Source organism: Aethalodelphis obliquidens, unplaced genomic scaffold (genome assembly GCF_003676395.1).
Source record: "Aethalodelphis obliquidens isolate GAN/ISIS:26980383/991018 unplaced genomic scaffold, ASM367639v1 scaffold6, whole genome shotgun sequence".
NCBI classification, from domain to species: domain Eukaryota; kingdom Metazoa; phylum Chordata; class Mammalia; order Artiodactyla; family Delphinidae; genus Aethalodelphis; species Aethalodelphis obliquidens.
This window is the reverse complement of record NW_020837950.1, coordinates 62,175,961-62,202,913: the sequence shown is the minus strand read 5'-3', so window position 1 is coordinate 62,202,913 and position 26,953 is coordinate 62,175,961. Positions and strand designations below refer to the sequence as shown.

Here is a 26,953-nt window from a genome sequence, read left to right as displayed (position 1 = left end):
TAATTTTCTATTTATGGAATCATATTATTTGTGACTAGAGATAGATTTACCTCTTCCTTTCATATTTGATGTCTTTTCTTTCATTTTCTTCTCTATTAGTTCTGGCTAGGACTTCCAGCACAACAGTGAATACCAATGGCAAAAGCGTGTATCCCTGTCTTGTTCCTGATCTTAGGGGGACAGCTTTCAGTCTTTCACCATTGAGTATAATGCCAGCCATGGGTTTCTCATAAATGCTTTTTTCATGTGAGGAATTTTCCCCCTAATCCTAGTTTTCTAAGAGGTTTTAATCATAAAAGTTGGATTTTGTCCTTTCCTATGTCAATTGATATGATTATGTAGTTTTTCCCTTAGTTCTATTAATATGATGTATAATGTTGATTTTCTTGTATTGAACCACTCTTGTACTACTGGGATAAATCCTGCTTGCCATGGTGAATAATCATTTTATTATGCTATTGGATTTCATTTGTTAATATTTTGTTGAGGACATATGCATCTATATTCATAGGAATACTGGCATATAATTTTATTTTCTTGTGATATCTTTATCTAGTTTTGGTATTAGGGTAATGCAGGCCTCAGAGAATACATATTCCCTTCTCTTCAATTTTTTGAAGGAGTCTGAAGAGAGTTAGTGTTAATTCTTCTTCAACTATTTGGTAGAACTTAATAGTGAAGCAATTTGGTCCAGAACTTTCTTTGTTAGGGATTTTTGATTCCTGATTTGATCTCTTTACTTCTTATAGGTGGGTCGAATCTTCTATTTCTTATTGAATCAGTTTAAGTAATTTATATGTTTCAAGGAATTTATGCATTCCTTCTAGGTTACCTAATTTGTTGATGTATAGTAATTTGTTCATAGTATTCTCTTAGGATCCCTTCTATCTCTATAAGGTCAGTAGTAATGTCTCCATTTTCATTTCTGATTTTAGTTACTTATATCTTCTTTTTTTCCCTTGGCAGTCTAGCTAAAGAAAGGCTTGTCAGTTTGTTGATCTTCTTAAAGAACCAACTTTTGATTTCACTGATTTTCTCTACTGTTCTACTCTTCTCTATATTGTTTATTTTTACTCTAATCTTTAATATTTCTTTCCTTCTGCTATCTTTCTATCTTTGTTTTTAGTTTGCTCTTCCTTTTTGAATTCCTTAAGGTAAAATGTTAGGCTACTGATTTGTGATTTCTCTTCTTTTTAAATGTGATTTCTCTTCTTTTCTCTTCTTTTTAGTTATAATTTTCCTGCACCCCATAAGATGTGGTATGCTGTGTTTCCACTTTCATTCATCTCTAAGTACAGTCATCCCTCAGTATTCATGGAGGATTGGTTACAGAACCCTTCATGGATGCGAAACCCATGGATATGGAGGGCCAACTGTAATTTCCATTGCAATTTCTTCTTTGACCCATGGGGTACTTAAGAATGTGTTGTTTAATTTCCACATATTTGTGAATTTTCGTTTTTCTTCTGTTAGGGATTTCTAACATCATCCTACTGTGGTCAGAGAAGATACGTTGTGTGACATTTCTTTTAAAATCTATTGAAACTTCTGTTACAGCCTAACATATGGTCTATTGTGGAGAATGTCCCACATGTACTTATGAATTTGTATTCTTCTATTGCTGGGTGAAATATTCTATAAATGTCTGTTAGGTCTAATTGGCTTATTATGTTGCTCAAGTCCTCTGTTTTGTTAATCATCTTATGTTGAGATGATCTATGCATTACTGAAATCAGGGTATTGAAATCTCCAACTATTCTTGTAGAACTATTTATTTCTCCTCTCAATTCTGTCAGTTTTCGCTTCATATAACTCCCGAGGGGCTGTTATTAGTTACATAAATGTTTATAATGAAACTTCTATTAATATATAATATCCTTAGCTCTTATAATCTTTTTGGATTTAAAGTGTATTTTGTTTGATATTAAAATAGCCACCCCAGCTCTCTTAAATTTGCATCTTTTCACTTTCAATCTATTTGTGTCTTTGAATCTAACATGAGTCTCTTGTAGACAGTATATAGTTGGATCATGTTTTTAATCCATTCTGCCAATCTCTGCCTTCTGATTGGAAAATGCAATCTATTCATATTTAAAGTAATTACTGGTAAGGAAGGACCTGCCATTTTGTTATTACTTTTCTATATGCCTTATAGATTTGCTGTCCCTCCTTTCCTCTCTTATTGCCTAACTTTTGTGTTATTTCTTTTCCTTTTGAATAAAATATTTTGATCCCTTCTCATTTCCTTTTATATATATTCTATAGATATTTTCTTTGTGGTTATCATGAGGATTACACTTAACAAAAACTCTGCTCTTATACACCTCTGTTCCCCACTTTCTGTTACTGATGTCATAAATTACATCTTTATACACTATATACCCAACAACATAGATTAGTAATTTTTTAATGCATTTGTCTTTTAAATAACATATAAAGTAAAAAACGGAGTTACAAATTAAATTACAACAAAACTCTTACTAAAGTTCTTTCTTTCTTCAGATGGCTTCATGTTACTGTCTAGTGTCCATTCATTTCAAACTGAGGACTATCTTTAGCATTTCTCGCTGGGCAGATCTAGTGGTAATGAACTCTTTCAGATTTTTTTTTCTTTTTTTTTTTTTTTGGTATAAAGACTTTATCTTTCAGAGGAGTACTAGGGTTACGGCAAATTGCGTGAAAGGTATAGAGAGCTCCCTCATACCACCTGCATGCCTTGCTCCCCACACAATAGCTCCCCCCACTATCAACATCCAGCACAACTCCCAACAGAGTGGACAAACCCACACTGACACATCATAATCACCCAAAGTCCATAGCTACATTAGTGTTCTCTCTTGGTGTTGGACATTCTACGGGTTTGGACAAATGTAAAATGAGATGTAGCCATCATTAGAGTATCATACACAGTATTTTCACCTCCCGAAAAATCCTGTGTTCCACCTGTTCATCTCTTCCTCCCCCCAACCCCTAGAAACAACAACAGGTCTTTTTATCACCTCCATAGTTTTCCTTTTCCAGAATGTCGAATAGTTGAAATTTGTAGCCTTTTCAGATTGGATCCCTTCACTTAGTAATGTGCATTTAAGGTTCCTCCATGTCTCTTCATGGTTTGATAGCTCATTTCTTTTTTCCACTGAATAATATTCCATTTTCTGAATATACCACATTTTATCCATTTCCCTACTGAAGGATGTTCTGGCTGCTGCCAAGTTTTTGCAATTATGAATAAAGCTGTTCTAAACATCCATGAGCAGGTTTTTGTGTGGACATAAGTTTTCAGCTCCTTTGGGTAAGTACCAAGGAGGGTGACTGCTAGATTGTATGGTAAGAGTATGTTTAGTTTTGTTAGAAACTTCCAAACTGTCTTCCAAGGTGGCTGTACCAATTTGCATTCCTACCAATGCTCCTGTTACTTTGAATGAGAGCTCCTGTTACTTCACATTCTCACCAGCATTTATTAGTGCTGTCAGTGTTCTGGAATTCAGCCACTCTAATAGGTATGTAGTAGAATCTCACCATTGTCTTACTTTGCAATTCCCTGCTGATAATATGATGTGGACTATCTTCATGTGCTTATTTGCCATTTATACATCTTCTTTGGTGAAGTGTCTGTCTGTCTTTGGCCCATTTTCTAATCAGGTTTGTTGCTGTTGTTGAGTTTTAAAAGTTCTTTGTATATTTTGCATAATAGTCCTTTATCAGATGTGTCTTTTGTAAATACTTTCTGCCAATCTGGGGCTTGTCTTTCCATCCACTTGACAGTGTCGCTCACAGAGAAAAGTTTTTCATTTTAATGCAGTCCAGCTTATTGGTTTCTTCCTTCTCAAATTCTGCTTTTGGTGTTGTATCTAAAAAGTCACCATCCAATCCAAGATCAGGTGGTTTTCTCCTGTTATTTTTATAGATTTATAAAGGAGTTTTATAGTTTTGTGTTTTACGTTTAGGTCTGTGATGCATTTTTAGTTATCTTTTGTGAAGGGTGTAAGATCTATGTCTAGACTTAATTTTTCAATGTGAATGTCCAATTGTGCCAGAACCATTAGTTAAAAAGATTATCTTTGCTCCTTTATCAAAGACCATTTGACTACATTTATGTGGATCTATTTCTATGTGGATTTTTTTATTGAAATTGTATGGAATATGTAGATCAAGTTGGGATGAACAACTGATATCTTGACAGGTTTTTTTTTTACATCTTTATTGGAGTATAATTGCTTCACAATGGTGTGCTAGTTTCTGCTTTATAACAAAGTGAATCAGTTATACATATACATATGTTCCCATATCTCTTCCCTCTTGCATCTCCCTCCCTCCTACCCTCCTTATCCCACCCCTCTAGGTGGTCAAAAAGCACCGAGCTGATCTCCCTGTGCTATGGGGCTGCTTCCCACTAGCTATCTATTTTACGTTTGGTAGTGTGTATATGTCCATGCCACTCTCTCACTTTATCACAGCTTACCATTCCCCCTCCCCATATCCTCAAGTCCATTCTCTAGTAGGTCTGTGTCTTTATTCCTGTCTTACCCCTAGGTTCTTCATGACATTTTTTTTCTAGTTAAATTCCATATATATGTGTTAGCATACGGTATTTGTCTTTCTCTTTCTGACTTACTTCACTCTGTATGACAGACTCTAGGTCCATCCACCTCATTACAAATAGCTCAGTTTTGTTTCTTTATATGGCTGAGTAATATTCCATTGTATATATGTGCCACATCTTCTTTATCCATTCATCTGATGATGGACACTTAGGTTGTTTCCAACTCCGGGCTACTGTACATAGAGCTGCAATGAACATTTTGGTACATGATTCTTTTTGAATTATGGTTTTCTCAGGGTATATGCCCAGAAGTGGGATTGCTGGGTCATATGGTAGTTCTACTTGTAGTTTTTTAAGGAACATCCATACTGTTCTCCATAGTGGCTGTACCAATTCACATTCCCACCAGCAGTGCAAGAGTGCTCCCTTTTCTCCACACCCTCTCCAGCATTTATTGTTTCTAGATTTTTTGATGATGGCCATTCTGACTGGTGTGAGATGATATCTCATTGTAGTTTTGATTTGCATTTCTCTAATGATTAAAAATGTCAAGAATTCTTTCATGTGTTTGTTGGCAGTCTGTATATCTTTGTTGGAGAAATGTCTGTTTAGGTCTTCCGCCAATTTTTGGATTGGGTTGTTTGTTTTTTTGTTATTGAGCTGCATGAGCTGCTTGTAAATTTTGGAGATTAAACCTTTGTCAGTTGCTTCATTTGCAAATATTTTCTCCCATTGTGAGGGTTGTCCTTTGGTCTTGTTTATGTTTTTCTTTGCTGTGCAAAAGCTTTTAAGTTTTGTTAGGTTCCATTTGTTTATTTTTGTTTTTATTTCCATTTCCTGGGAGGTGGGTCAAAAAGGATCTTGCTGTAATTTATGTCATAGAGTGTTCTGCCTATGTTTTCCTCTAAGAGTTTGATAGTTTCTGGCCTTACATTTAGGTCTTTAATCCATTTTGAGCTTATTTTTGTGCATGGTGTTAGGGAGTGATCCAATCTCATACTTTTACATGTAGCTGTCCAGTTTTCCCAGCACCACTTATTGAAGAGGCTGTCCTTTCTCCACTGTACATTTCTGCCTAATTTATCACAGATAAAGTGGCCATATGTGCGTGGGTTTATCTCTGAGCTTTCTATTCTGTTCTATTGATATATATTTCTGTTTTTGTGCCAGTACCATACTGTCTTGATTACTGTAGCTTTGTAGTATAGTCTGAAGACAGGGAGCCTGATTCCTCCAGCTCCGTTTTTCATTCTCAAGATTGCTTTGGCTATTCGGGGTCTTTTGGGTTTCCATACAAATTGTGAAATTTTTTGTTCTAGTTCTGTGAAAAATGCCAGTGGTAGTTTGACAGGGATTGCATTGAATCTGTAGATTGCTTTGGGTAGTAGAGTCATTTTCACAATGTTGATTCTTCCAATCCAAGAACATGGTATATCTCTTCATCTATTTGTATCATCTTTAATTTCTTTCATCAGTGTCTTATAATTTTCTGCACACAGGTCTTTTGTCTCCTTAGGTAGGTTTATTCCTAGATATTTTATTCTTTTTGTTGCAATGGTAAATGGGAGTGTTTTCTTGATTTCACTTTCAGATTTTTCATCATTAGTGTATAGGAATGCCAGAGATTTCTGTGCATTAATTTTGTATCCTGCTACTTTACCAAATTCATTGATTAGCTCTAGTAGTTTTCTGGTAGCATCTTTAGGATTCTCTATGTATAGTATCATGTCACCTGCAAACAGTGACAGCTTTCCTTCTTCGTTTCCAATTTGGATTCCTTTTATTTCCTTTTCTTCTCTGATTGGTCCGGCTAAAACTTCCAAAACTATGTTGAATAAGAGTGGTGAGAGTAGGCAACCTTGTCTTGTTCCTGATCTTAGTGGAAATGCTTTCAGTGTTTCACCATTGAGGATGATGTTGGCTGTGGGTTTGTCATACATGGCCTTTTTATGTTGAGGAAAGTTCCCTCTATGCCTGCTTTCTACAGGGTTTTTACCATAAATGGGTGTTGAATTTTGTCAAAAGCTTTCTCTTCATCTATTGAGATGATCATATGGTTTTTCTCCTTCAATTTGTTAATATGGTGTATCACGTTGATTGATTTGCGTATATTGAAGAATCCTTGCGTTCCTGGAATAAACCCCACTTGATTATGGTGTATGATCCTTTTAATGTTCTGTTGGATTCTGTTTGCTAGAATTTTGTTGAGGATTTTTGCATCTATGTTCATCAGTGATATTGGTCTGTAGTTTTCTTTCTTTGTGACATCCTTGTCTGGTTTTGGTATCAAGGTGATGGTGGCCTCGTAGAATGAGTTTGGGAGTGTTCCTCCCTCTGCTATATTTTGGAAGAGTTTGAGAAGGATAGGTGTTAGCTCTTCTCTAAAAGTTTGATAGAATTTGCCTGTGAAGCCATCTGGTCCCAGGCTTTTGTTTGTTGGAAAATTTTTAATCACATTTTCAATTTCAGTGCTTGTGATTGGTCTGTTCATATTTTCTATTTCTTCCTGATTCAGTCTTGGCAGGTTGTGCTTTTCTAAAAATTTTTCCATTTCTTCCAGGTTGTCCATTTTCTTGGCATAGAGTTGCTTGTAGTAATCTCTCATGATCTTCTGTATTTCTGCAATGTCAGTTGTTACTTCTCCTTTTACATTTCTAATTCTATTGATTTGAGTCTTCACCCTTTTTTTCTTGATGAGTCCGGCTAATGTTTTATCAATTTTGTTTACCTTCTCAAAGAACCAGCTTTTAGTTTTATTGATCTTTGCTATCGTTTCCTTCATTTCTTTTTTACTTACTTCTGGTCTGATCTTTATGATTTCTTTCCTTCTGCTAACTTTGGTGGTTTTTTGTTCTTGTTTCTCTAATTGCTTTAGGTGCAAGGTTAGGTTGTTTATTCGAGATGTATCCTGTTTCTTAAGGTAGGACTGTATTGCTATAAACTTCCCTCTTAGAACTGCTTTTGCTGCATCCCATAGGTTTTGGGTCATCGTGTTTCCATTGTCATTTGATTCTAGGTATTTTTTGATTTCCTCTTTGATTTCTTCAGTGATCACTTCGTTATTAAATAGTGTATAGTTTAGCCTCTATTTGTTTGTATTTTTTACAGATCTTTTCCTGTAATTGATATCTAGTCTCGTAGCATTGTGATCGGAAAAAATACTTGATCCAATTTCAATTTTCTTAAATTTACCAAGGCTTGACTTGTGACCCAAGATATGATCTATCCTGCATAATGTTCCATGAGCACTTGAGAAAAATGTGTATTCTGTTGTTTTTGGATGGAATGTCCTGTAAATATCAATTAAGTCCATCTTGTTCAATGTATCACTTAAAGCTTGTATTTCCTTATTTATTTTCTGTCTGGATGATATGTCCATTGGTATAAGTGGGGTGTTAAAGTTCCCCACTATTATTGTTTTTCTGTCGATTTCCCCTTTTATGGCTATTAGCATTTGCCTTATGTATTGAGGTGCTCCTATGTTGGGTGCATAAATATTTACAATTGTTATATCTTATTCTTGGATCGATCCCTTGATCATTAGGTAGTGTCCTTCTTTGTCTCTTCTAATAGTCTTTATTTTAAAATCTATTTTGTCTGATATGAGAATTGCTACTCCAGCTTTCTTTTGGTTTCCATTTGCATGGAATCTTTTTTTTTTTTTTTGCTTGGGCCTCTCTCTGCTGTGGCCTCTCCCGTTGTGGAGCACAGGCTCCGGACGCGCAGGCTCAGTGACCATGGCTCACGGGCCCAGTCGCTCGGCGGCATGTGGGATCTTCGTGGACCGGGGCACGAACCCGCGTCCCCTGCATCGGCAAGCTGATTCCCAACCACTGCGCCACCAGGGAAGTCCTGCATGGAATATCTTTTTCCACCCCCTCACTTTCAGTCTGTATGTGTCTCTACGTCTGAAGTGGCTCTCTTGTAGACAGCATATATATGCGTCTTGTTTTTGTATCCATTCAGACAGTCTGTGTCTTTTGGTGGGAGCATTTAGTCCATTTACATCTAAGGTAATTATCGATATGTATGTTCCTATTCCCATTTTCTTAATTGTTTTGGGTTTGGTATTGTAGGTCTTTTCCTTCTCTTGTGTTTCTTGCCTAGAGAAGGTCCTTTAGCAGTTGTTGTAAAGCTGGTTTGGTGGTGCTGAACTCTCTCAGCTTTTGCTTGTCTGTAAAGGTTTTAATTTCTCCATCAAATCTGAATGAGATCCTTACTGGGTAGAGTAATCTTGGTTGTAGGTTTTTCTCCTTCATCACTTTAAATATGTCCTGCCAGTCCCTTCTGGCTTGTAGAGTTTCTGCTGAAAGATCAGCTGTTAACCTTATGGGGATTCCCTTGTGTGTTATTTGCTGTTTCTCCCTTGCTGCTTTTAATATGTTTTCTTTGTATTTAATTTTTGACAGTTTGATTAATATGTCTTGGCATGTTTCTCCTTGGATTTATCCTGTGTGGGACTCTCTGTGGTTCCTGGACTTGATTAACTATTTCCTTTCCCATACTAGGGAAGTTTTCAACTATAATCTCTTCAAATATTTTCTCAGTCCCTTTCTTTTTCTCTTCTTATCCTGGAACCCCTATAATTCGAATGTTGGTGTGTTTAATGTTGTCCCAGAGGTCTCTGAGACTGTCCTCAGTTCTTTTCATTCTTTTTTCTTTACTCTGCTCTGCAGTAGTTATTTCCACTATTTTATATTCCAGGTCACTTATCCGTTCTTCTGCCTCAGTTATTCTGCTATTGATCCCATCTACAGTATTTTTAATTTCATTTATTGTGTTGTTCATCGTTGCTTGTTTCATCTTTAGTTATTCTAGGTCCCTGTTAAATGTTTCTTGCATTTTCTCTATTTCCAAGATTTTGGATCATCTTTACTATCATTATTCTGAATTCTTTTTCAGGTAGACTGCCTATTTCCTCTTCATTTGTTAGGTCTGGTGGGTTTTATCTTGCTCCTTCATCTGCTGTGTGTTTTTCTGCCTTCTCATTTTGCTTATCTTACTGTGTTTGGGGTCTCCTTTTTGCAGGCTGCAGGTTCGTATTTCCCGTTGTTTTTGGTGTCTGTCCCCAGAGGCTAAGGTTGGTTCAGTGGGTTGTGAAGGCTTCCTGGTGGAGGGGACTAGGGCCTGTGTTCTGGTGGATGAGGCTGGATCTTGTCTTTCTGGTGGGCAGGTCCACGTCTGGAGGTGTTTTTGGGGGTGTCTGTGGACTTATTATGATTTTAGGCAGCCTCTCTGCTAATGGGTGGGGTTGTGTTCCTGTCTTGCTAGTTGTTTGGCATAGGGTGTCCAGCACTGTAGCTTGCTGGTCGTTGAGTGAAGCTGGGTGCTGGTGTTAAGATGGAGATCTCTGGAAGATTTTCACTGTTTGATATTATGTGGAGCTGGGAGGTCTCTTGTGGACCAGTGTCCTGAAGTTGGCTCTCCCAACTCAGAGGCACAGCACTGACTCCTGGCTGCAGCAACAAGAGCCTTTCATCCACATGGCTCAGAATAAAAGGGAGAAAAAGTAGAAAGAAAGAAGAAAGAAAGAAAGAAAGAAAGAAAGAAAGAAAGAAAGAAAGAAAGGAAGGAAGGAAGGAAGGAACGAAGGAAGGAAGAAAGGAGGGAGGGAGGGAGGGAAGGAAGAAAGAAAGAAAAGAAAGAAAGAAAGAGGGCAAGATAAAATAAAATAAAGTTATTAAAAGAAAAATTATTAAGAAAAATTTTTTTAAAGAAAAAAAAAAGACAGATAGAACCCTAGGACAAACTGTTGACAGCAAAGTTATACAGACAAAATCTCACACAGAAGCATACACATATACACTCACAAAAAGAGCAAAAGGGGAAAAAATAATAAATCTTGCTCTCAAAGTTCACCTCCTCAATTTGGGATGATTCGTAGTCTATTCATGTATTCCACAGATGTAGGGTACATCAAGTTGATTATGGAGCTTCAATCCGCAGCTTCTGAGACTGCTGGGAATGATTTCCCTTTCTCTTCTTTGTTCGCACAGCTCCCGGGGCTCAGCTTTGGATTTGGGCCCGCCTCTGCGTGTAGGTTGCCGGAGGCCGTCTGTTCTTCGCTCACACAGGATGGGGCTAAAAGAGCAGCTGCTTCGGGGACTCTGGCTCAATCAGGGCGGCGGGAGGGAGGGGTGCAGATGCGGGGTAAGCCTGCGGTGGCAGAGGCCAGCAGGACGTTGCACCAGCCTGAGGCGTGCCGTGCATTCTCCCGGGAAAGTTGTCCCTGGATCCCGGGACCCTGGCAGTGGCGGGCTGCACAGGCTCCCCGGAAGGGAGGTGTGGATAGTGACCTGTGCTCACACACAGGCTTCTTGGTGGCGGCAGCAGCAGCCTTAGCGTCTCATGTCCATCTCTGGGGTCCACGCTGTTAGCTGCGGCTCGCGCCCGATCTTGAGAGTATTGAGACTTCTACCCAAAACATGGAGTTTATCTCCATTTATTTAGTTTTTTTATTCCTTTCATCAGAGTTTTGCAGTTTTCCTCATAAAGATCTTGCACATATTTTGTTAGATTTATACCTATTTCTTTTGGGGGGGTGATAATGTAAATAGTATTTTGTTCTTTTAAAACATTTTATTTATTTACTTATTTTTGGCTGCATTGGGTCTTCATTGCTGTGCGTGGGCTTTCTCTAGTTGCGGCAAGCAGGTGCTACTCTGTTGCGGTGCGTGGGCTTCTTATTGCAGTGGCTTCTCTTTGTTGCAGAGCATGGCTCTAGGGGCGCAGGCTTCAGTAGTTGTGGCACATGGGCTCAGTAGTTGTGGCATGCAGGCTCAGTAGTTATGGCTCATGGGCTGTAGAGCACAGGCTCACTAGTTGTGGCACACAGGCTTAGTTGCTCCATGGCATGTGGGATCTTCCCAGACCAGGGCTTGAACCTGTGTCCCCTGCAATGGCAGGCAGATTCTTAACCACTATGCCACCAGGGAAGTCCAACAGTAGTTTGATTAATTAATTTCAAATTCTACTAGTTCATTGTTGTTATATAGGGACGTGATTGACTTTTGTATATTAACCATATATCCTGAAACCTTGATGTAATTGCTTATTAGTTCCAGGAGATTTGTTAATTATTTATGACTTTTTACATATACAATCTTGTCATCTGTGAACAAAGACAGTTTTATTTCTTCTTTCTAGTTCAATATATCTTTTGTTTCCTTTTCTTTTCCCTCAGACTTTATCTCTGAATGTCTCCCTCAATTTTGAAGGGCAGTTTTGTCAGATAAGGAATTCTCAGTGGATGGGGATTTTTCCCCCCAGCACTTTGAATATATCAGTCTACTGGCTTCTGGCCTCTGAGAAACTGCCTGATACATTTACTAAGGACTTCTTGTATGTGATGAGTCTCTTCTCTCCTGCTGCTTTCAGGATTCTCTCTTTGTCTTTGGTTTTCAACAGTTTAATTAGTGTCTTAATGTGAGTCTCTTTGGGTTTATCCTACTTCAAGTTCATTAAGCTTATTAGATTTGTAGATTCATGTATTTCATCAAATTGGGAGCCAGTATTCTTTCAAATATTCTTCCTGCCCCCTTTTTCCTCTTTTCCTTCTGAGATTCCCACAATGTGTGTATTGGGCTAGTTCATGTGTCCTACAGATCCCTTAGACACTACTAGTTTTTTCTTCTTTCTTTCTGTTCCTCAGACTTGATAACTCAAATTGTTCCATCTTTAAGTCTACTGATTCTTTCCTCTTTCTTCCGTTTGATGAAATCTGCTTTTGAACCTTCTGGTGTATTTTTCATTTTAGTTATTGTATTTTCAGCTCCAGAATTCCTTTCTGATTCCTTTGTATAATTTCTATCTCTATTGATAATCTTGTTTTCTTCATACATTGTTTTGCTATCTTTGTCTATATCTTCCTTTATTTAGCTCTTTGAGTATCCTTAAAACAGCTGTTTTAAAGACTTCATTTTGAAAGAATGGAACCCAGGCTTCATCAGGTGCATTTTCTGTCAATTAATTTTGTTCCTTCAAATGGCCCATACTTTCTTATTTCTTTGTAAGCCTTGTGATTTTTTTTGTTGAACAATGAAGATTTGAATCTTATAAAGTGGTAACTCTGGAAATCAAATTCTCCCTCTTCCCCAGGGTTTGCTGTTTTTTTCCAGCTATTGTAGGCTGCTTCTGTGCTGGGATAAGCCTGAGGTAAAAGCTTAAAGTCCCCTTAGGTTTTTTTCCACATTTTTCCTTGGGCATGGGTGGTAATTTTCTAAATTTCCCTCATTAGTGGTTGTTTTGGGGAAAAAAAAAAAAGACATTCAGACAGTGGGGATGAAACAAAGGCTACCAGACTCTGTGTCTGAACCTTATTGACCAGAGGCAGTTAGCAGTCAACACAGAACTCCAATATTTGGAGGACAAGGTCCTTATTGCCTACATTGGATCCAGCAAGCCACACCAGAGGTGTGGGTTGCCATCTTCCCAAATGCCTGTCACAGGGCTGGGGCAGTGGGAGATGGCCACTACTACACCAAAGGCTGACATGAACGAATATTAACAATTTACCAGACACGCTTTCCCCTGGAAGCTTTAAGTGTTCAGATAGACTGTAGAGTTCCAAAATAGTCAATGCAGACAGTTTCTGCTGATACAGTTGTTGTCCAAGTGGTGAGACAGATTCCTGTTCCTTCCCATTCTGCCATCTTCCTGACATTACTCTCCTTAGTGGTTATTTTTTTAATGTAATTTTTTTATTGTATTCTGACGTGTCATCATTTAAAAGTCCGCATAACTCAGTTAATCAGTTTTTCCAAATGACCAATTCATGATGTTACAAATGCATGCATAGACAAAAAGAGCCATTCAAATTGGAAGAAGTCCAATGGCTTTTAATGTAACAGAGTATGAAAAATTCACTGAGTAGAAGAAGGTCACTTATATATGGTTTAGATTCTACACTGCAATTAACTTTTAAAAAATTACCACTTGTTCAGCTTTGGTATAATATCAAAGAAGAATACCTACAATTATCTGAAAAGGCTATTAAAATATTCCTCCCTTTCTTGGATTTTATTCCTCTACAACAACAATAAAAAAACAAATTATAAGATTGAATATAGAAACATATGAGAATCCAGTTATCTCATATAAAGCAAAAACATTAAACAAATATGCAAAACTTTAAAACAATGCCACTCTATTCAGGAATTTTTTTGTTTTGAGAAATGTAATTATATTTCATAAAAATATGTCATTTATGTTAATATGTAATATGTTTATTATTATTTTAAATGAATAAATATTTAATTGTTTTCAGTTTTACTTTTAAACTCAATTCAGTTTAATTTTTTATTTTTAAATTATATAACTCCCATAAACAAAAGCTCTATGAGGTCCTCAATAACTAAAAGGATAAAGAGGTCCTTAGACAAAAAAGTTTGAAAATTATTTCACTAAACCGTATCACTTTTGATGCTTAAAATTCATTACAAACAGAATGAGCCGTGGATCTGAATTCATACCTAGATCCATCATAGAATTCTATGCTCATTGAAAATATCTTTCAAAATGAAAAAAAAGAAACCTTTTCCTGAGAAACAAAAGCTAACAGAATTCATTGCCAACAGACCCACGCAAGAAATGAAGAGCATTGTAAATGGTAAAAATGAGAATACATTTAAAATTCCTTTTTTTATGTTAATTGTTTTAAAAGATAATTGTCTAAAGAAAAATAATAATAAAATATAGCAGAAAGGACAGTAGGAAAAGGAACTTTACTGCAGTACCGTTCTTATCCTATATGTGTAATGATATATTACTTGAAAATAGATTATATTTTAAAACGTATATTATAAACCCTAGAAGACCAGTAAAAAATAAGAGATACAACAAGAAGACAATAGTAGAGATAAAATAGAATCATTACAAAAACTAAGCTGATCCAAAAGAAAGTAGGAGAAAAGAACAAAGAACAGATGAGAGAAACAGACTTTAAGACACTACCAGCACTGACATTAATGTAGATGGTCAAAGATATGACTGCTTACAGTGGGGGAGGCAGGGTATGCAGAGGGTACGGGGAGCTCTGTGTACCTCCCACTCAAGTCTGCTGTGTAGCTGCAACTCCTCTAAAAGACAAGCTGGCGAACAAAATCCACCCCTCATTATTGTAACTACATACTTGCCTGTCATCTCTGAATTAAGCTCCAGAAAGGCAGGGACTGTACCTGCCTTGTTCCCTGCTACATATCAGTGCAACATTTTTCACCATTATCTACTGATCTCTAAATATACTGCTCTGATAAAAATAAATAAATAAAAGAAAAAAACTCTCAAAATGACTTAGAATACAAAATAACTATTCGTATACAATAGGTGTGCAAGAAGAACATATACACAGTTTATCTTTTAAGGAAAATATATCTAATGAGAACAAAATGTAAAAGAAACAAATTAACATCCCTGCAAAGACATACTTGGAGATTTTCAGATCATGATACACTCTCTAGATTTTCTTTGAATGAAACTAACTAATCCTTACCTTAACCAGTCAAAAAATACTTTTTCCTAAAGTTCATTTTCCAATTAGAAAGCTGATCAGATAATTATTCTGAAAATATTTATACAAACACAAGATAGGTTAGGTTTTCACTGAGGTAAATAATACTCTTTCTTTTTTAAATTAAAAACTAAAAGACAAACCACTTACTGCTAATAACTAGCTAATCTAAATTATTTCCCCCCAAAGGAAAAATTCCAAAATATTAATGTGTTTTATTTCCATATCCTTTACGTAGTTTTGAGTAGATTGTTTAGCACATTAACTCACTAAGAACCTACTATGCTATGAAAAATCTGGAATCTTTCCAAAGATAATAACTTTAATAGATCTAAATTTTTTTTTTTTTTTTTTTTGGTGGTATACGGGCCTGTCACTGTTGTGGCCTCTCCTGTTGCGGAGCACACGCTCCAGATGCACAGGCTCAGCGGCCATGGCTCACGGGCCCAGCCGCTCCGCGGCATGTGGGATCTTCCCGGACCGGGGCACGAACCCGTGTCCCCTGCATCGGCAGGCGGACTCCCAACCACTGCGCCACCAGGGAAGCCCGACCTAAATATTTTTAATCGAAGAGTATACATTTGTGAAAATTACTTTAAAGGAAAAAAAAAAAAAGCCTGTCCTACTGAATTATTCCTTAATATACTTATTGTAAAACTGTCCCATTTATTTCCCCTTCTTTGGCTTCTTTTTACTATTTTGTTGTTCTATTAATTTGCTAACATATTAATTCTTAAATGTTCCCAAATATCTAACTAGTAACTGTTTTCAACAAATTTAAAATCAAGAACAAAGCAATATTTGACAAATACGGTACCTGACAGAGGATGTTCTTGGCCCATGATCTCTGGAATCCATTACCCAACCAACATGACACTCTAGAGGGGGATTTGTACTATGTCTTGTTTTTCTCTTTCTTGGACTCTAAGGAAAAAGAAGTCAAACGTTCCAATTACCTTCAGTAGTGTGAACCTCCCAAGTAAATTAAAAAAACCCTCTGACTGTAAACCAACTCAAACATTTTCATATGGTGGGTGACACATTATGAAATCATATGAAGTCACAAAACTCAAATATGTCACATACAAGTTACAAAACTTCACAAGACCCTTTGCTAGGTTTCAACACAAGGATTAAAAGAAATACAACTTAGAATGATTCCTCATTACACCTTCTGATTGTCTTTAATTAACACTATCCATTGTAAAGAAGTTATTCCTTAACCTGAGAAGACATTGCTATGGTAAAATACCATTTTTTAATGAATTCTTGCAGTCTAAAATATACATTACTTTTATTGTTATAGAAACTAAACTAAACTATAGAAACTATTTTTATTGTTATAGAAACTAAAAAAGAAACTAAAAAACATCATTTTGTAATGTTGAAGTATACAAACGGCAGGCTTTATATTCCTGGTGTTTTGTGTACCTTTACATCAATGGCTTTGGGTTCTTTAACAACAGGATAAAATCTTGGTGTTTTGTTTGGATCTTGTAATCTAGGTGTTCGAGGTGTTTTGGGTGTCCTTGCAGGATAAATTCTAGGAGATTCTGGAACTACTGTGGGTAATGAACGGGCCATTGTTGCTGAAGACATTTCTGAAGCATCAAACAACTTCTGAGCTAATTCATCAGTCAAATCTGCAAAATAAAAAGCTGTTAAAAGGATTTAGGTGCTAGAAAAATATTTTACTTTGGGAACAAGGATAATTCTGAAATTCTCTACTCTCAGAGGATTTTTTTCATCAGAAATATTTCAAATATATAAGAAAGAATTTTTTAAAACCACTTGTCTACACATCACCTACCCTATTAAATTTTAATTTTGCTTTATTTCTGACTTTTTTTTTAAAGAAAAATATGCTAAAGACCACTGTGTAACCTTTCCTAATCCCATTTTGCTTTTCCTCCTCAGAGATAACCAGGCTCTTAAATTTGGTATTTTTATCTATTATTGTATATATATAATATTATTATTTTGCATAATTAACTTTATATAAGTGGCATCCCACTATATTATTATTTTGCAGGCTTTTTCAGTCAGTATTTTGTTTGTGACAATTATTCAGGTCTATTCATATGGCTTTGGCTTATTCATTTTCACTGCAGAATATCATACTGTTATACACATATCAAAATTTATTCATTCTCCTGAAGACATCTGTGTTACTTTCAAAGTTTTGGTATAATCAATAATGCTGCAATGAACATTGTTGAACATGTATCTTTATATAGGTGTGAGCATTTCTCTAGGGTTTATAACTGAAATGGAAATGCTGAGTCAAATGGCATGTGCATCTTCTGACTTACTAAATACTGATTGTCAACCTGCTTTCTACAGTGGTTTCACCAATTTATACTTCCAGCAGCAGCTTGTAAATATCCCAACACTTTAACATCCTGCTCAAGGCTGGGTTTTGTGTAAACTTTTAAATATTTTTCCACCTCATGGGATTTAAAAGGTATTTGCATTTCTTTGGTTATTAGAGAAGTTGAGCATATTTTCATATAGTCATCACTCAGTTTTCCCTTTCAGAGCTTGCCATTTATATCCTTTTGACTATTTTTCTATTGGGTTGTTTTACTTAGTTTGTGAAAATCTTAAGATAAAATACTAAGTAAGCAAGCAGATGAATCAAGTAGTACTGTCAAAAATGCAGGCTCTATTTCTATGTGGTTTTTCTTCAGACTTATCAACTTCTTTTGATTCATACAATAACCTTTTGTTCACCTGACAGATATTATTGAGTACCTACTACTATATGCCAAGTACTATTCTAGAGGCAAGTTTGTAAACTCAAAAAGTGAACTTACCACTCTAAGACCTAGTCTCTCTGTCTTGACATTTTCCCTCCTAATCCATTTTCTTTACTGTTGCCAGAATGATTATTCTGAGGAGCAAATTAGGTCATTTCACATTTCTACTTAAAAATTTTCAGCATTTCCCTGTTGCCTATAGGAGACGTATAGGTTCTTTATCATGGCATATAATACTTTCCTGATTTTGCCTCATCTATTGTCATTCTCCACTTCAATCTTGGTGCCCCAAATAGCAACCTACTTGTTGTTCCTGTTTTCTGGCTTCATATCTTTTCATACGCTTCTTCCTCTATCTAAAAGTCCCTTTCCTTCATCTTTTTACACCCAGTTAGACTCATATCCTTCCTTTAATACCCAGCATGTTACTTTCCCTGGGAATGCATAGCATTCCTTAAACATCTGCCAACAGAATTAATCAGTTCTTCTTTTGTACCACCTCTGCATTTTATCCATTTATTTTTAGATTTATTAAATTAAAATTTATTTTCTTACATATCATTCCATTAAATGCTAACAGTAAGTCTCAGTGCTTCCCTGAAAGCAAGGGCCAAAATCTAATATGTATACCAGGCTGTACAACTGTGACTAGAAAAAAGTATATCCCCACCCAATGACTGATAAACTTAACTGAATTGTGTTAATGCTGTTTTTCTGTATAGCAAAAAGATATACAATCTTGGGAGTTAAAAGTAGGAGCATACAATGAAAATTATGGTAAATCCAGTACCCTTGTAAAAGAAATATTCAAAGATCTAGGAGCAGTAACAACCCAGTAAGTAAGCTTCCTAGCATCTAGATTATGGTCTCTAAATTCCATTTCCCACTGATCCAGTCTCCTTAAAAAAAACAAAAACAAACAAACAAACAAACAAAAAAACAGTCTGAAGCACAAAGTATTATACGAGCCTAGGAAATTTTGAGCCAGAAAGCAATGAAGTTAAAAATGAAAATATAAGCATAGTTCATGAAAACATAGCAGCAAACTTTAGGGGACATCACCAGTGAAAACAATGACTGAACTGGATTAAGCATATCAAATAAATAAACCCCAAGAGAGTTCATAATGATACTTTAAAACTTAATCATATCTCTGGGTTGCTAGGGCACCAACTCATTATTCTGAAAATAATAAATTGAATACAAAGAAATAAACAAGAATTTATCCTTCCTTTCTTATAAAAATTGAATTCCAGAGTAAACAAAGAATTTATAAAAAAAAAATTCTTCCTTACAGAATTCTAGGTTAAGAAATACAGAAGAAATAATAGAATTGGAAGGTGAATATTTTGCAACTCTAAGGAAATAGAGGACCAGGGGAATATTCATCAGTAGCTGCTAAAAGCATTTGGTAAAAACGTTGAGGAGAGATTTCACGAGCCATGAAAGAAATAACTGATATACTGACTTAATTAAAATGAAAACCTTACGCTTTGCGAACAACACTGTCAAGAGAACGAAAAGACAAGCCACAGAATGGCAGAAAGCATTTGCAAAAGACACATCTGATAAAGGACTATTATCCAAGATATACAAAGAACTTTTAAAACTCATCAATTAAAAAAACAAAACAAAACAAAACCTGATTAGAAAATGGGCCAAAGATCTAACAGACACTTCACCAAAGAAGAAATACAAATGGCAAATAACACATGAAGATACTCCACATTAGATATCATCAGGGAATTGCAAAGTAAGACGACAATGAGATTCTACTACACACCTATCAGATTGGCCAAAATCCAGAACACTGACAACACTAATACATGCTGGTGAGAATGTGGAGTAACAGGAACTCTCATGCATTGGTGGTAGGAATGTAAAATGGTACAGCCACCTTGGAAGACAGTTTGGAAGTTTCTTACAAAACTAAACATACTCTTATCATACAATCTAGCAGTTGCCCTCCTTGGTACTTACCCAAAGGAGCTGAAAACTTATGTCCACACAAAAACCTGCTCATGGATGTTTAAAGCAGCTTTATTCATAACTGCCAAAACTTGGAAGCTACCGGGATAGCCTTCAGTAGCTGAATGGATAAATAAACTGTCACATACCCAGATGATGGAACATTATTCAGTGGTAAAAAGAAACGAGCTATCAAACCATGAAAAGACATGAAGGAACCTTAAAAGCCTATTACTAAGTGAAGGGATCCAATCTGAAAAGGTTACACACTGGGTGATTCCAACTATTCAATGTTCTGGAAAAGGAAAACTATGGAGATGATAAAAAGACCAGTTGTTTCTAGGGGTTGAGGGGAGGGAGAGATGAACAGGTGGAACACAGAGGATTTTTAGGGCTGTGAAAATACTATGTTTGATACTATAATGATGGCTACATCTCATTATACATTTATACAAACCTGTAGAATGTACGCCAGGAGTAAACGCTAATGGAACTATGGACTTTTGGTGACTACAATGTGTCAGTATAGGCTCATCAATTGTAACAAATGTACCACTCTGATGTGGGATGTTGCTATAAAGAGGCAACATCTTTCACCAGAGGGGTGATAGCTATGCAAATTGGGATCAGGGAGTAAATGGGAAATCTCTGTACCTTTTAATTTTGCTATGAGCCTAAAACTGCTCTAGAAAAAAAGCCTTTAAAAAAAAAAAGGTAAAGGGAAACTTTATGATGAATGGATCAGACTGATAGCATCTAAACCCAATGACCAGTCATAACATCACTAAAAGTGAGCCTGAAAGACATCATATGATGCAATGGGAAGTAAACAACTCCTCCTAAGAAATAGTCTTGCTATCAGAAATATAAAAATCCTGAATATACTAACTGTTCTATATCTAAATACCAGTTCACAGGAAATAGAGGAGATAAAGGGACATATGATGTGAAGATACAATCAGATAAATCTAGCTAATAAGAAATTGCATGACAAAGTAATCACTTTCTTCAACAAATCATTGGCATGGAAAAACAAGAGAAAAGGAATGATTATAGATTAAAAGTGACTTAATGGTCTTATCAATCAAATGCAACGTGTGCATCTTGCTTGGTCCTGATTCAAACAACAAATTAGAAAAAGATATATTTCAGACAATCAGGAACAACAAACATAAACTGGGTAGTAGATGATACTAAGGAATTATTTCTAATTTTATGTGAAATAATGGTACCATGAAAATTTATATATATATATAAATTTGCAATATACAATGAAATATTTACAGAATAAATAATATGGTGTTTGAGATTCGATATGCAATACCAGAAACAGATGAGGAACAAGGTACAGATGAAAAAAGAATGTCAAACTATTAACAATTGTTGAAATTAGGTGAGATGGGTACATGGGGGTCCATTAGACAGTTTTCTCTGCTTTTATTTTTATCTGAACATTTCCATATTAAAAAGTTACATTTTATTCAGTTTTATATTTATTTTATTCCAGGTTTAATTCAGTGTGAATTTTACCCACCAAGAAGAGTCCAGATATACCAATTTTGTGATGATTAAGATCTATAGAGTACTTTTGTTATCTCAAAAGAAACATTTTACAAAATTTGCATAGCGTACCATATACCAATTTATATTTTGACAGGGACTTCCCTGGTGGTCCAGTGGGTAAGACTCTGCACTCCCAAAGGAGGGGGCTCTTGTTCAGTCCCTGGTCAGGGAACTAGATCCCGCATGCATGCCACAACTAAGAAGCCTGCCTGCCACAACTAAGACCTGGCACAGCCAAAATAACTAACTAAATAAATAAATATTAAAAAATGATAATATTTTGACAAAAAAGTGTCAAAAATAGTTAACACAATTTCAAGTACATAAAATATAGTAGATATAAAAATTAAATTACTAGAAAAATAGGTAGTTAGGAAATAAGAATACATTAAAAAATTTTTTTTTGGTTGCATTGGGTCTTAGTTGTGGCAGGTGGGCTCCTTAGTTGTGGCTCAAGGGCTCCTTAGTTGTGGCATGTGAACACTTAGTTGTGGCATGTGAACTCTTAGTTGCAGCATGAATGTGTGATCTAGTTACCAGATCAGGGATGGAGACTGGGCTCCCTGCATTGGGAGCACAAAGTCTTAACCACTGTGCCACCAGGGAAGTCCCTGAAGTTGTTCTTTATCAAATATAAGCCTGGGATGATACATGAATATCATCTAGATATTATAACTTCTTTTTATCAAAATCATGGGCCATCTCTTGTACATGAATGTTCAAAATAGCATTTTTCATAATAGCCAAAACCAAAACCAAAAAATCCAAATATCCATCAACTTCCAAATGGATAAACCAAATGAAATATGTCCATGCTATAGAACACTACCTCACAAAAAGGAGTGAAGTACAAATATAAGCAACAACATAGATTAATCTCAAAAATATTATATTAATTGAAAGAAGCCAGACACATTGACTACATATCATATGATCCCATTTACATGAAATTTCTAGGAAGTGCAAAAACATACAGACAGAAAGCAGGTCACTGGTTACCTCAGACTGAAACTGAGTGCTGAAATTGACTGCAAATGATCGTGGGGGAACTTTTATTGTGATGGAATTTAAAAACTGAATTGTGGAACTGGTGTACAACTATACAAATTTACTGAAATTAATCAAACTATACATTTAAAGTGAGTTAATTTTATGTAAATTATACCTCAAAAAAGCTTTAAAACACAAAAGACCAGGCCATCTGATCTTCAGGGAACCTCAATTGTGATTGACTACCATACAGTTTCTGCTAAAAGTTTATCAGAGAAGACTGATATGTCAGAGGATTAGGCTAAAGCACTGATTTTCAAAGTGTAGTCCCAACCAGTGGTACAGGATAATCAGAATAATCTGGGAACTTGTTAAAAATGCATATTCTCAGGTCTTACCTCAACTTACTAAATCAAGAAACTCTGGGTACAGAGTTCCTTGATTTAACAAGCCTTCCAGGTGAATCTGATACTTGCCAAAGTTTAAGAACCACTGGACTGAGGGGGGTGTGCTAACTATTTTTCTACTTAAGATTTTCCAAATGTTATTCCACCAAATCATTGCACACCTGCATACCTGGACCATATGAACCTTATCCATGGTCCCCATTGTCTTTATAGACAGGAATTGCCTTTATAAAAACAGAACTTGGGCTTCCCTGGTGGTGCAGTGGTTGAGAATCTGCCTGCCAATGCAGGGGACACAGGTTCGAGCCCTGGTCTGGGAAGATCCCACATGCCGCAGAGCAACTAGGCCCGTGAGCCACAACTACTGAGCCTGCGCGTCTGGAGCCCGTGCTCCACAACAAGAGAGGCCACGATAGTGAGAGGCCTGCGCACTGCGATGAAGAGTGGCCCCTGCTTGCCACAACTGGAGAAAGCCCTCGCACAGAAACGAAGACGCAACACAGCCATAAATAAATAAATAAATAAATAAATAAATAAGAATTTCCTTTTAAAAAAAAAACAAAACAGAACTTAATATTATGCTGTTGGTATTCACTGAAGGCTGATAATAAAAAATGCTACACGAGGACTGACATTCTATTTTTTTATGTAAATAAAATGTCACTGAAGCAGAACTCAGCAAATATTTTTCTGTAAATGCCAGATAGTAATTTTTTTTCACTTTTCAGGTCATAAAGTCTCTGTTAAAACTACTCAACCCTGCCATTGTAGTACAGCTACAGACTATATGTAAATGAAGGGTATGGCCAAATTAGACCATGGCAGGCCAGTTTGGGCCTATGGGTTAATAAATTTGCCAACCACTGAAACTGGATTTACACTTTGCCTGCAAAAAGTCATTATAACTATATTTCATGTATTCGATAAGGTAGAGGAAAGTATGAACACATCAAAAAGAGATACAGACAATAAAAAAAAAGAATCCAATCCAACTTCTAGAGAAGAAAAATACAACAGCTGAGATTTTTCAAAAATACACCAGATGGGTTTAAAAATAGATTAGACACTGCAGAATAAAAGACTAATTATCCTGAAAGCATAGGAGTAGAAATTGCCCAAAACAAAACACAGAGGAAAAAAAAGACTGAAAAAAAAAAAGGCATTAGTGAGCTATGTGACTTCAAGTAGATTAATATACATGTAACTGGAATCTTAAAGGAAAGACTTAAAAGTACATTAAAAATTATTAATTTTTAAAAATTTAAACTGTTAATTTAAAATATGGCTAAAAATTTTTCCAAAGTTGATTAAAAATATGTAAACACGTAGATTAAAAAAAAAACTCAATAAGCCTGGAAGAAAATCACATCAAGACAATCACAATTAAACTTCTTCCAACAGGTGATAAGGAGAAGTAGTAAAAGCATCCAGAATCAATAACATTTATCCAATCTGAACGACAGAGCAAAAAAACAATTGGAAAAAAACTAATCAAGCCTCAGGAATCTGTGGAACAACAATATGTCCTTGAGAGGAGAGAAAATGCAGAACCAAAAAAATTTTTGAAGAAATAATAGTTTAAAACTTTCCTAGTTTGACTAAAGGCATGAACCTACACATTCAAGAAACAGAGAGAAGCCCATCAAGGATTAATCCAGAGAAATCCATGGTCAGACACATCACACTCTAATTGCTAAAAACTTAAGACAAATAAAAATTCTTGAAAGTAGCTACAGAAAAAGAACTCAATACAAGTAAGGGAACAATCTGAATTACTACAAAATTTTTAAATCAGAAACTATGGAGGACAGAAAGAAGTGGCCTGACAGTTTTAAGTGCTGAAAGAAAAGAACTGTCATTCCAGAATTCTGTATCTAAGGAAACATCCTTTGGGAATGAAGGTGAAATAAACACACCATCACCAGATGAAGGAAAACTAAGGTAAATAAACCATAGTCAGCAGAATTTCTCTCAAAGAATTGCTAAAGAAAGTACCTCAAACAGAAGAAAAGGATATCAGAAAGAAACTTGGAACATCATAAATACAGGAAGAGCAAGAGAATGGTAAAAGTATAATATAGATAATAGACTATTATCCTTTTAAGTTCTTTAAAACATACTTGATAGTTAAAAGTAAAAAATATAACACTGATAGGATTTTCAATTTATTTTCAAGACTATACCACAAAGAAACTTATATGTAAGTAAAATTTCTATGTTCCTACTGAAGTAGTACAATATTGATTCTAAATAAAATGAAAAGTTAAGTGTATCTAGAGCAACCTAATCCCTGAGGAACTACTAAAAAAATAATTACACAAAAAAGGCATATATGGCCAAACTCACCCTAGATAAATTAAAATGTAATTAAAAAAATTACATAGACAGTTTTCCCTTGAACAACATGGGGTTAAATTTTGCAGGTCAGCTTATAAGCAGAATTTTTTTTCAATAAATATAGGACATGTATTTTCATTTTAAAGATCTTTAAATTAACTAAGTGTGGGAAAAGTTTGTGTTCAATTAGAGATCACAGTATGTAGAATCAAAAGAACTAGGGTTTGAGTCCTGATTCTATTCAAACTGTTTCAGCTTCTTAGCCTTGGGTGAGTCATTTATCAATTCCTTGTTTTTGAGGGAGAGATAGCAGTATTTTTGACTATGTGGGGGGGTCAGCACCCATAACCCCCTAGATGTTCAAGGGTCAACTATAACCCAAACAGGGCAGAGAAAGGGAAACAAAGAAACAAAATCTGAATCCAAACATAGCAATAATTACATTAAATGTAAACAATCTAAACACACCAATTAAAAGACAGATTTTCAGACTGAATTTAACAAAAAGACCAGTCTATATGCTGTCTATAACAAGCTCACTTCAAATATAATGAAATAAGTAGCTTAAAAGTAAAGGGATGAAAAAAGACACACCACATACCATACAAAGAGTAATCAAGAAAAAGCTGGAATGGCTATATCAAAATTAGATAAACGAGATTTCAGAGCAAATAAAATGAACAGGAATAAAGAAGGCAGTATAAACTGATATAAAGGTCAAATCCTAAGAAGACACAATAAACCTAAGGGTGTAGTACACCTAGTAAAAAGAGCTTCAAAATAAATGAAGAAAAAACTGACAGAAATTAAAGGAAAAACAGACAAATCTGCAATTACAGTTGGAGACTTAAACACTTTTCTCTCACTATTAGAGCTAGTAGCCAAAAGAAAATTAGCAAGGGAATAGAACTTACAAACACAATCAACTAACTGACCCTAATAAGAATTTGTAGATACTCCACTCAAAAACAGCAGAATAGGGCTTCCCTGGTGGCACAGTGGTTGAGAGTCTGCCTGCCGATGCAGGGGACACGGGTTCGTGCCCTGGTCCGGGAAGATCCCACATGCCGCGGAGCGGCTGCGCCCGTGAGCCATGGCCGCTGGGCTTGCACGTCCGGAGCCTGTGCTCCGCGACGGGAGGGGCCACAGCAGTGAGAAGCCTGCGTACCGCAAAACAAAAAACAAAAAACAATAAAACCACAGCAGAATAAATATTCTTGTCAAAGCACATGGAACATTCACTAAGACAGACAATACTGTGTGTCATAAATTAGACCTTGACAAATTTAAAAGAACTGAATCATGCAAAGTATGTTCTCTGACCATAATGGAATGACACTATGTATCAATAAGACCAATAACAAAAATATAATAGGAAAATTTCCAATCACTTGAAAATTAAACAACATGTTCAAAATGTTCATGGATCAAAGAGGAAGTTTCAAGAGGAATTAGAGAATATTTTGAAAAAATGAAAATTAAAACACAACACACCAAAATCTGTGAAATGAAGTTAAAATAGTGCTTAAAGGAAAGCATATAGGATTAAATGCTTATATTAGAAAAGTCTCAAATGACTAATGTAAGCTTCCCTCTTAAAAAATAAGATATCAGGGGAACTTCCCTGGTGGTCCAGTGGGTACGACGCTGCGCTCCCAGTGCAGGGGGTCAGGGTTCGATCCCTGGCCAGGGAACTATAACCTGCATGCATGCCACAGCTAAATAGTTCGCATGCCAAACTCAGAAGTCCACATGCCCCAACTAAGAGTTCGCATGCCGCAACTAAGAAGCCCACAGGCCACAACGAAGATCCGGAGTGCCACAACTAGGATCCAGTGCAGCCTAAATAAATAAATATTTTTTAAAAAATAACATATCA

At 35.9% G+C, this 26,953-nt stretch overlaps 1 protein-coding gene across 5 annotated transcripts in view; it reads right to left on the bottom strand.

The window, feature by feature from the left end:
• Positions 1–26,953, bottom strand: part of LARP1B (La ribonucleoprotein 1B) — a 128,777-nt gene that overhangs the window by 13,820 nt on the left and 88,004 nt on the right. For 3 of the 5 annotated variants that reach the window (XM_027103691.1, XM_027103692.1, XM_027103693.1), the window contains 2 exons: positions 16,482–16,708; positions 15,868–15,974 (listed from right to left, as the gene is read on the bottom strand). In XM_027103691.1, coding sequence (XP_026959492.1) covers positions 15,868–15,974; positions 16,482–16,708 — 334 coding nt within the window. The remainder of the gene's footprint in view (positions 1–15,867; positions 15,975–16,481; positions 16,709–26,953) is intronic. The other 2 variants (XM_027103690.1, XM_027103697.1) reach the window with 1 other exon arrangement.